Here is a 12,114-nt window from a genome sequence, read left to right on the forward strand (position 1 = left end):
ATCTAGGACTCATTATTACCCCTGATGGGGTGGAAATGGATCCAAAGAAAGTGGCTTCGATACTGACTTGGCCTATCCCTCAGAGTTTAGCCGCCTTGCAATCATTCTTGGGAATATCAAAGAATATTCCAAGATAGCATCGCCATTGACTGATCTGACCTCAGATAAAGTACCTTTTATATGGGGACAAAATCAACAAGAAAGTTTTACGCCATAAAACAAGTTGTGGTCTTAGGGCAAGTGTTTAAAATTGTTGATCCACAAAAACCATTTTTCATAGAAATTGATGCAAGTGGCATTGCGGTAGGAGCAGTTCTCCTCCAAGAGGGAAGGCCAGTAGCTTTTGAAAGCAAGAAGCTTTCTCCCTCTCAACGAAATTGGCCAACTCATGAATTAGAGTTGTACGTTGTTGTCCATGCTTTGACAACATGGAGGCATTTTTTGTATGGTTCAGAATTCTACATAGATGTACATCATGATACTCTAAAACATTTTTGTAAACAGCCTAACTTGAGAGACTGCCAAGCTAACATGACCATTCGGTACCGAAGGGGGAAGGAAAATAAAGTTGCCGATGCGTTGTCGAGCATTATGCATAATATGAGTTTCAAGCTATTAGAGAGTGCTCTAATGACCGAGATTAGAGAAACTCAGAAAGTAGACGAGTTCGTCTGGCCTAAGGCTTATGTGCTTGAACCCCGGGAAAAGGATGACATGGCATCCAAAAAAGGCCAAACCTATGCAAGATATACCATAGCGGATTGTATGCTGAAACGAAATGGCAAGCTAGTAGTACCTAATCAAAGTGACCTCCATCAGAGGGTCATTCAACAATACCGTGTACAGGACATCTAGGTGTCAAGCTCGTGAAGCGAGACATAAATATGTGACGCTGTTTTTAGTGTCAAGTGAGCAGGTGAAGCCACCTGGCCTTTTACAGCCCTTGGAAATACCATTAGATAGATGAGAGAGCATTTTCATGGACTTTACAGTTGGTCTGCCTACAACACAAGGGGGATATGACTCTATCCTTGTGGTGGTTGATCGTCTTACCAAGATTGCTCACTTCATTTGAGTTGTCCCTCTAAACTGAATGTATTTGGAGTCAATAAGAGGTACTATGCCCTGGGTTGTCCCCCAAAAATGAATGTATTGTCTTTTACTTTGGTTTGATGGTATTGACCCCACCCAATTCAGAGTAAGGGGGGGGTGACGAGTGATGCTCTACCCTTGCCGGTCACAAGCTGACTGAGAAGTCACTATCACACGGGAGGTGTTGGATAGTTGGACTGAATGTATTTGGAGTCAATAAGAGGTACTATGCCTTGGGTTGTCCCCACCCAATTACTTTGGTTTGATGGTATTGACCCCACCCAATTCAGAGTAAGGGGGGGTGACGAGTGATGCTCTACCCTTGCCGGTCACAAGCTGACTGAGAAGTCACTATCACACGGGAGGTGTTGGATAGTTGGACTTGCTCTTTGCAGTATTGCGGTGGAGGGGGGATCGGTCTACTCTTTGCGTGTTAGGTCTCACACTCTTTGCTCTAAAGGGGGGTGTTGGAAATATCATAGCCAAAGAGTGTGGTGATGTGATGTGTTAGTGTGTAGTACTAGGTGATCTAGTACTAGTTCATGTGTGTGAGTCATGTGTGAGTGCCACGTGTCATTATGGGACTTATCCCATATGCACGAGGTGCTAGTGTGTGAGTGAGTAGCCTATATAAGGCTTGTACTTCTCATGATTATGTATAAGATAACCTTTCATTATATTTTCATTCATGTATCATTTCCTCACACCCTAACCTTCTCTCCCTCTCCCTCCACCATATTTCTAACACAACTAGGGAATCCGTTATGCCTGCAAGTGGCAATACATATATTTCGTCTACATAGATTACCCAGATCCATAGTGTCAAACAGGTACGTTAAATTTACTGGTCATTTTTGGACTGCAGTGTTTGAGGCACTAGGGACTGAGTTGGGAATGAGTAGTGGGGATCATATTGAAACGAATGGTCAGATGGAAATAGTCAACCAGACTTAGAGGATATGCTTACAGCATAAGTTTCATTGAGGCAACATACATGGGACACGTGGTTACTACTATTGGAATTTGTCTCAAATGATAGAAAACATGAATGAGTCCGTTTAAGCTGAGCTATGGTTATAGACTAGCAAATCCAACTAAGGTTGGAATACCCCAGAAAGTACCTAGTACCACAAACTATGTTGTTTAGATGCGGGAGATGCTCGCACTTGCGAGAGTTAAACCAAGCTATTGGTAGAGCTAAAGCATATGCAGATGAAAATAGATCTTTTAGGGAATTTAAGGAAGGAGAAAAAGTTTTTCTTAGAATTCCTTCACACTCCAAGTCTTTGACTGCAAGAGAGTGTGCTAAGTTATCACCCCAATATTGTGGGCCATGGTTAATTCTTAAAAGAATAGGCAAGGTGGCCTATAAATTGAAATTACCACAAGGTTGTAAGGTGGACCCAGTGTTTCATGTTTCTCATTTAAAGAATTTTTTGCACCGAGGAGACTCATTAATCGAGGGTGTTGCCTTGTTTCAGGAGATAGAGGATATTGCACGACACAAACCAATAAGAATCCTAGACCGAGGAGCAATGCAAGTACGCAATCGGAAGATACCCAAGGTGTTGATTTCATGGCATGGTCTACCTCTATCTTAGGCTACCTTGGGAATCCGTGTACCAGATGTGGAGAGCATTCCCAAATTTTGTCATCGAGGACACTGATACCTAAAGGAATGTTATGCTCAAGCCGAGATAACATGACCTCGAAAGGATCGGTGGACATTTTAGAGGACCAACTTTCGTATTATATTTCATTGTGCTTCAAATATATGGTTAAAGGAATCAATGTCAAGGTCCTCGGTGAGGGCGAATTAGCACTGACTAGATGGTTCTAAAGGTCATGGTCCTAGGTGCACCAAAATGTGTAAAGCCAAGGGGCAAATGTAATAAACGTACTCCAAGAGGGGTAAAATGGTGTAGCAAGAAAGGAACCAAGAATATTGACATGTGGCATGTAGAATCATCTAGGAAACTGAGGGCTTTGTGTATAGCATGCAGGAAGAGCACACGTGATTTTCATTTGAGCTTGCTAACACAGAGGTTGGATGGGTGGAACAAAAGCGTGCCATTGCCCATGATTGGTTTAGGTTTTGTTGTTGTCCATTTCAAGTAGACGAACAGCACGAACTGAAGATAGTGGTATGAAACTGCAATGGCACCTATGGTCCAATCCAAGCAGTTTTCAGGGACTTGCACCGACAAAGAGATGATATTCTATACTGAGACACATGAGAGTCCAGAGAGAGGACTAGCCATGGTCCACAAGATACACTTAGGAGTCAACCCACAAACAGGACATAAGGAGAGAGAGTGGATTACAAGGTTCTAGAGGGATGGTAGCTCTTTTCCAATCACTTGAGACCATTTATCCCTGTGATGTGGAAGGACGAGCACCCACAGCATATGTCAGTGTGGTTTCAGCCACCTAATACAAAACCACTCTTTATTGCAATATATACCTAGATGAATCCAGAAAATTCCCAAACTCATCCTCTAAAAACACAACATAGTGCAGTTTCAATCTCACGATAGTCACTCATAAGATTGAAAACCATAAACTCCATCACGCATAGCAGGGACTAGCTACTATGACAGGGAACCACTCTTTATTGCAGTATGCTACTTCCCCCCGAACACATCATACGCGCATGAGGTCACTACACATGGTCATAGCCTGTATGAGACGATATTTGAGGATATCATGGAGTTCTCCAAGACGGGAGAGGTTCTCCTCCTAGGTGACTTCAATGCACGCACATGAAACAAACAAGTGGAACTGCTTGATTTTGAGTCACACCCCCTCAGAGTGCCAAAGATGGATGCAGAAGAGCTCGGGATAGTGAGATACTCGAAGGATGCACCGCATGTGACAAGATATGGGAGACACCTACTAGAGATGCGAGTAGTACAGGATCTGGGCATATATGACGGTCTTCAACGACGGCCATTGTCTAGAGGGTTTACTTGCTTCCCACACGGAGGGGGCACTAGCACTGTGGACTACGTATTGGGCTCCTCGGCTTTTGTGACACGGGTACATGACTTTGTAGTCCCCCCCCCAAACCACATACCTGTCATTTAGCATCTCGACTACACTACCAGCAGATGCAGGGCTTGATCCCCCACCCACGTCCAAGTACGCTTCGATCATGCTCCTGATGTAATAGTATACATGAGCCACTTATCCCATGGTCTAGACCACACCTAACAGTGATCATACGAGAAGTAAAAGCAAAGTTCTCATCATAATCTACGCCTTTCTTCTTAGCACGTCCTTTTGCAACGAGAGGGGCTTTGTACCTGTCTATGGAACCATTTGACTTCGTTCCAACTTGCATACCCATTTTGTTCAAATCGCTTCCTTGCCAGTAGACAGATCCAGTAACTCCCAAGTGCGGTTTTAAGTTGCATTAAGTATGTGAACACAGCGAGCTTCACTAAGATCGAGTCTAATCTTAGTTTTTCCTTTAGAGACATACATGTTCATGATCATTATTTCAGCCATATTTGGTATGAGGTACAAGTAGGGGCACGCCCTGATGAGCCAAGTGGTCTTTTTTCAATTAAGATGAAGCAAGTGGTTTAAGCTCCGAAGGAAAAGAAATTCAAGAACAGTTATTTGTTTGGAACGGTTTTTTAATTGGAAAAGGTAATGTTTGCGTGCCAGAATGTGATGACATTATTTGTGCAAGACATCGTGATGTCATGACATCCTTGTGTCCGGAAATTCCAAATAAGAAACAGGTAAGTATCTCCATACCTCATCTTTGCTGGATAAGAGGTCACTAGGACAACTGGAGTGGCCATCTCCTCGTGGAGCTTCTTGCATTGCGAGCAGTCTTGCTTCCTATGACCTTGGCACATGCCTTGGCATCCAAGAAACCTTCATAGCCATTGCTGTCTTCTTTTGCCCACTTCTTACTAGACCACGGTCGTTTCCCAGGCTTCTTTCTGGCTAGAGCTGTTGTCTCCAGAGAAAGTCGAGTCTTGATACTTAAATCACCTTGCTGATTTTTGACTACCAGAGCAGTCTCTGTGCTGTTTGAGAGCTCCAAAACGAATTCGTTTTTGTGCCAGGAGCCTCCAAAAGAATTCAATTTTGTGCCAAAGAGCCTCCAGAAGAATTCATTTTTGGGCCAGGGAGAATCGAGGATTGAATCGCCATCAACCAGGGAGCTACCATGTGAATTCGCCTTCAACCAGGAGTAGCCAGATTGACTCGCATGCCTCCCAGGAACCTCCAAATTCATTCATTTTCTTCTGGAAGCAACTCTGGACAGCAGAGAGTTGCTTCCAGAATTCCCTATCAGACAAGAGTCAACTTCGTCTCTCTGTCAGCTAGAGTATCCCCAGGAGGGCAGCAAAGGTTTGGCACTAGTGACAGACTGTGAGAGCTGCGTGGCTGAGTCGGGCTGCTAGTAACAGCTCCGGGCTGTGCGTAAACCTTGTGTGTCTGAGGGATTGATGCTTGGACAGCCAGGAGGGTGATTCTGCCTTGTAGGTGTTGATGGGATTTTGGAACTGTTGGCCGGATTATGCACTTCCCAAAGGGCTGAGGAAGAGAGCTGTAGGTTAAAGGAGATCCCACCCTGTATGTTTAGGTGAACAGAGGCAGACTGCTGCTCTTTTCCTTTCCCCTATCTGCTGCTGAAGGCCTGCTGGTGCTGCTGGAGCTGCGTGCTGCAGAGGGCTGTACTGAGGCTGCAAGCGCTGATGAATAATGGTAAACAGATCCTGGAGAGGAGATCTCTGCTAGAGCTAGCATCCTCTCGCTATCCTTGTCCCTTGGCTGGCAGCTGATATTCAACCTGTTAAACCTGTCTTTCATGCGAATTATGCATCAAGTCGACTGTTGGATCAGCTTCCTTCTGCTCTGCTGTCTAGGCAGCCTGCTGGATGTCAACCTCTGCTTCACTACACTACACCTTCTCTCACTGTCTACACCAACCAATTAGCCATGCTCCTAGTAAGCTTGCTTCCAAGGGATTGCTAAGGGTCGGTGACGTCTCTTACCGCTGGAGAACAGGTGAGGGCTGGGCCAGTCGTTGCTTCAGAAGGAATCACAGATGAAGTTGTACGGCAGAAAGAAGGATGACGATGGCAACAAGAGCAAGAGTGGAGTTCCTGACAGTGAAAACAAGAAGAACAAAAAGAACCAGCAGAAATGCTTCTATTGTGACATGCCTAGATATTTTGCCAAAGATTGAAAAGGAAAAAGGTGGACCAAGCAAAGATGGAGGACCAAAGACCCGGTATCAGCCAATGTGGTAAGAAAAGAACTTTTCTTTGATGCAACACCATGTCCCATTGAGATAGAGTTTGCAGACCCAGGTGTGACAATGTTCATGAGAGACATCTAGGAGTAGAGTACAGAGCTAGACTTTGTGGTGGAGGATGGAAGGTGTTGCTCACGCCTCTCTATAGTCGCCCTGGAGCTTGGAGTCCCATGCTCCCAAGTGGACCATAGAGTGTAAATGATATCCTGCCAGATGGCAACTAGGGTAGCCGAGGGTGGAACCGGGTGCTCACCCATCACAAGACTGCAACAAGCCACCCAAATGTTCCAAGCCATGATGCTGGCTACCACCTCCCAAACATTGTCCTCCCTAGGAGGAGGAGCTAGGCTGTCAGGAGGGACTGCCTCGTGGAGTGCTATCCTCAGGATGCTCTGAACCTGTATCCGCCGGTAGGCTGGGGAGATCTCATCAATTTGAAACGCGTGTCCTCCCTCTATCAACAAAGCCACCATCCCCAAGGTGTAGTCTCTCTCAAGACTCTGCATACGTGTCATGATCCTCAGGGTTCCCATCCAAATCCTCGCTGCGCTACGACAGCTCCACAGGCAGTGCGGGATACTCTCCAGGACACCATCGGAGCAGCAATGGCACTGCCCCTCCACTCGCATCTGCTCCAACCACGGTCCGATGGGCACACCTCCGTGGGCAGCCAGCCAGAAGAAGTATGAAATCTTCCTAGGCCGCAAACTGGACTACAACCGCGTCCAAAACCTGGAGCGAACGTCCCGAGGCACTCTCTGGGTCACCCAATGCCTCTCCCTGGAGGAAGTCCACCTCGACGAGTCCATTTGAAGCCTCCTGCCAATCCGTAAAAGAAGGGCACCTCATCCACCTGCTCGGCTAGGCCGCCCCTGGAAGGCCAGAACCACTCTCACGGATCCCACTGGACCTCCCTCAGGGATCTACCCTCCCACAGCCAAAGGCGCCATCTAGAGGCGTCCTACTCTGAGATACTGGGAGGATCAATGTGCCACTCCTTCCCCAAATGTCCCACCACTCTGATCATCTGCCAGTGAATCCCATCAAGACTCCCATCCATCTCAGGGTCTCTCTCAGTGAGTGGCTAGAGTAGGCCTCCAGGTCATACACGGAAGAAGCCAGGGTGTGTGCTGCCTCGCAGCATCAACATCCTCAAGGGAACACCAGTACGAGAAAATTGCCCCAACCATCTGCTGTCTCTTCAAACGCGAAGTCCTTCCCACCAGGACTCAGGAATGGCTAAGTCAATCTCGCCCATCCGCTGCCCTGCCCCTCGCAGATGCGCTGGGGCGTCAAGCCTCGCCTCTACCTCCATGGGTAATCTGCTCCAACGGCCAAAGGACCCTGCTGGACCACTATCCCATTGTGCCCAACCAATGTGAGTCTGCTATCCGAGCATATGTCCCTCCTGATCTCTAATCTCTGGGTGCCATATAAGGGGCTAGCGCTCAAACTCCTCTCTGCATCTCGGCGGAGCACGGATGAGCCCCCCTGCCAGTCTCTACCAGACCCTGTGAAGGCTCCTCATCAAGGGGTTGGCGCATACATTCCCACCTCAGAGTGGCCACGACCTAAAGTTTATAATAATTCTTGGTGAGAGCTTTCATTGACGAGAGCATCCCATCACCAATGAAAAGGTTTGCCTTACTTAAGCGCATCGCTCAATGGGACTTACTGTCAAATTGATCATCACAAAGGGTGAATACACATTGCTAATCAAGAACATTATCGTCTCTTTCCTCTGCTATTCATCACAAACTATTATTTTAATAGTAGTCTCCTAGGAACACATGATAAAATAACACTTGCGATAATTGATTGCAATATGTTCAAGAGACATGGCTTAAAATATCAAGACAAGACTGCACTTTCTTTCCTTCCTCATTTTTCTTTCACTTGCAATTTAATTACACATTACATGTGACTATCTATTCATATGGGAAAGACTTTCTACATCAAGTCGTCCAAGTTGTGCCCTTGCACTCACAGACCCCTCCACTCCGTCCTACTACGAGGGACCACTCCTCTGGACCTCTCCCTAGAAGAAGGTGATGACGTCGTCTAATGTCTGCAGCTGAAAACATGTGCTCCTGAATCATAAGGATGTCCACTGCCCACCCTACCATTGCCCTCTGCAATTCCTACCGGAGTATCAGGTACTGCGGCTGGCTACGAACATGGTCGTGGAGCCCGTGTACGTTCCAACTCACTATGGTCCAGCTCATGAGGACAGGGGTGTCGAGCACAAGGCTCTCCTGTGAGTGTGCATGTCCCAGCAAGATTGCCTTGTGTGATTTTGCCGGGGGTTTGGAGGGCAATTAATCGGTGTCTGTGCAGCGACGTACTAGGGTGGATACCGGCTAAATACCGATCTTCCATGCCCACTTCATCATGAAGAAGGCTTCCACCCCTAACAGCTCCGCACACTTCTGGAGGGACCAGAGGCATACATAATCCACCTTTGCCGCCAACAGCAATCTGATAACTCATGTCACCAAACCACACACCGGCTCCTCGTGCGTGAAGCTCAGCTGAAAGTTCACCTTTGCGCCATGGGCGTGCCAAAGGTCCAATCCCTGTGGCCCCATCCACTCGTCCATCATGCATGTACATCAGCATCAATGAGTCTCCTCTCCTTCATACCCTATCACTTTTATCCTTCCCAAAAATGGCCGCCAATGTGCTGCCCATAGTTGCAGCCTCTTTCTCTCTCATCAATCCCCCTACACACAAACAAGAATCACTCCCCGCTCTCATCGGTCCCCAAAACATAAACAAGCGTAACCCCCCGCTCTCTCCTCACATGGGGGCTTGTATGTGAGGAGTTAATTACACACTTCTTTTTTTGTAGATACTTTAAATTACTGTGTGCAAAATCTCAAACGAGATCAAAACCCACCATAAAGGACAAAACGGGAAAGTACAAAAGCAATGCCTGTCGAAAGAGAACAAGTTACACACACACACACACACAGTAGAGGCAGTTAGATGCACCATTTTCTTTTGACAGGCTAGAGGCAGCAATCGAAGTTATGGCTGATGGGACAACCGCAAGAGAGATGGTTTCGGCTACAAGTTCTACGAGACATTTTGGGACTGCATAGTCCAAAATAACTCACCGCTTGGCAAGAAGCTTTTGAGCTTGGTTGCTTTTCAGAAAAAGCTTAATGGTGGGATTATTCAATTAATTCCAAAGGATGGGTCCAAACACGAACTTAAAAATTGGCACATTCTGAGGTGGGTCCAAACACGAACTTCAGAATTGACCATGCTTGACTGCAGCTATAAGATTTTTGCCAAGCTCTAGCTTTGAGGTTGAGTGACAAAATGAAATTTTGAAAAGGAGCAGCACAAGGGATTTACTCATGGCAGACACGTTTTAGATCGTCTCTTTGTGGAGGGTATTGGGTTTGCCAAAGGAACTGATCCATATGTTTGCTTCATTAAGGTTGATTTTGACAGGGCATATGACAACTCTCATTGGCAATTCATTCTGCAGTCCCTTTCTGATATAGAATGTGGAAGAGGATTTATGGGATGCATGTCTCTCTTTTGCTCTAATGCTAATGCTGAGGTGTGTTTAAATAGAGAACTCTTTGGATCTTTTCTATTAAAACAGTCAATCAGATAGGCATGTCCCATTTTCCCCTCCTTTTTGCCGTAGCAGCTAACAACAAATGGGTTGCAAAAAATAATAATGACACGTTTTTAGGCTACCGGGATACTAATGGGGTTCGATGTTTCTATGAAGCAAAAATGGCATTGGGTGTCTACCAAAATCCGATTAAAGTTCAAAAGAGGGATGAGTCACCAGTTGAATCTTGTCAGCATGTCGCATCACCTCTTTATCGTGTTGCAAACTTTTACTGATGTTGATAGCTTCCCACCAAACAAGGTAATCAGATGAGGGTTCTCCCTAGTGAAAAAATTTGGCCAGTTCACATGATTTCCACAGTAAAGATCAACGTCTCTATTACCGGTTAAGTTGGAGCTCTAGCAGACTTTAAAATGAAATGCCAGTTCCACGATGAGCATGCGTGTGACGAAATCATTTATCGTCGACACGAACACAAGATACTTATTCTGGATCTCAGTATATCTAGGCATTGCAGACTTCCCATCCTCAAATTGTAACAGCCAGGACAGAAAAAGCTCTCATTCTGCAATCCAAGACTTCAACTCTTCTCATCTCCTTGGATCGTTTTCTTTGCTTCGATAATCGATGAATCACGCAAATCTGTGATGAAACGCTATCGAGCCATATTCTGATTCTCATCTGTGAACGCAATGTCGTGTGCGTTGGTGCTTACTTAGACTATGATTTGCATGGGCTCAAATTTTATATTGCTTCTATTCTCGTCCGCTAGAACATCTCAAAGCTCAAGGCTTGGAACGCATTGATCAAATTTAAAGCCTCACCTGACGGGTTTCATTGCATCGAAGCCACACGGTACCCTCCCGGATCGTCAAGTCGAAGACGTTAAGAACTAAGTGAGATGTTTCCTTCAAAATGTCCAATGTGATTGCCACTTTTCCATCGAATTTAAACGCAGTCAAGTCTGGTTGGAGCTCCAGGTCGTAGCGCCGGGGCAACACGAAGGTAGGTAGCCTGGGAGAACCCTTGAACAAGCCTGAGTAGTTTCTTGGTTTTTTCCCTCGATTGCGGAAATAGGAGACGAGTGCGTAGGAAGTGGCCAAGACCAAAGCTGCGGCTAACGCCACTCGGGACGCCATAATTGTGATCGAGGACGGCAAGCCTGATGCGAAAGCTAGAGAAGCGATTGGAACGGAATTCTACAGCAACCACACAGGATGGCACCGGCGCACAGAAGCGATCGGATCGTGTGGATAAGCAGGGACAAATAAGGCGAAACCCAGGCCCTGATCCGAGAGACTCGGAAATGTGATAGAGCTGTGAAGAGGGAGGGGTGTGTCAAGGTGCGAAGAAGTGGACCATGTAGTGAACGAACTTGAAGCAGGCACAAGAGAGGGAAAGGAAGAGGATGGAGTAAAGGATGCGAAAAGCCATGGAAAGAGGAGGGGAAGGGAGGGTTAAAGAGGAATGAGGCAAAGATAGGGTTTGGCTATGGCGGGAGCTCGAGGTCTGCGGCTATGGCGGACGAACCTGCACACACACACACGCACACACAATCCCCCCCCTCCCCCCCCAAAAAAAAAAAAAAACTCTGCCTTTGACGTCCGACCCGTTTTGGCCTTTTTGCCAACCCCTTTTTCGTCGAATACAGAATATATATTTATCCGTGCCCTTCCACGTGGCATCCCCTCGCCCTGCCACGTGCCTCGCCTTGCCACGTGGCCGTCATCGCCCCCCCTTAGCTCCGGCGTTGGTAGCCTTGCCACCGATTTCCCCTGCCACGTGGCACCCCTTCCTTTTTGTTGAACCCCACCCAACGTTGTTGCGCTCCCATTGGCTAGCCTTAAACCCATTCTCTTCTTCGTTACTTTTTTTAAACAGCGGGAAGATTCCCTCTAATCCATTATTTCCTAGGCTCCTTTTGGACTTTAGTGCCACGCTTTTGACTAAATTCCCACTTTCCCACACAAACTCATCTCTAACCAAACACCTACTCAACAAGAAACCTTTAAAAAAAGCCAAGGTAGGATTGGTTGCATCAACAGAGTAGCCCCAAAATACGCACTAGGAGACTCAATTTTTATGTCTCCTACAAGGTGGTGCTTCATTGCCAATTGCCACATTGTGGAACCTAGATTATAGGGGC

General features: G+C 46.5%; 1 protein-coding gene across 1 annotated transcript in view; it reads right to left on the reverse strand.

Annotated features, from left to right (window-relative positions):
• The window catches only part of APM1 (aminopeptidase M1), a 52,870-nt gene extending 41,338 nt beyond the window's left edge, over positions 1-11,532 (reverse strand). The window contains exon 1 of the mRNA XM_087376648.1: positions 10,793-11,532. Coding sequence (XP_087232774.1) covers positions 10,793-11,107 — 315 coding nt within the window. The 5' untranslated portion in view covers positions 11,108-11,532. The remainder of the gene's footprint in view (positions 1-10,792) is intronic.
• Positions 11,533-12,114: the final 582 nt, after the last annotated feature.

This window comes from Dipteris shenzhenensis, chromosome 1 (assembly GCF_047967505.1).
Source record: "Dipteris shenzhenensis isolate YYH24624 ecotype China chromosome 1, Dip_SZ_1.0, whole genome shotgun sequence".
NCBI lineage: Eukaryota > Viridiplantae > Streptophyta > Polypodiopsida > Gleicheniales > Dipteridaceae > Dipteris > Dipteris shenzhenensis.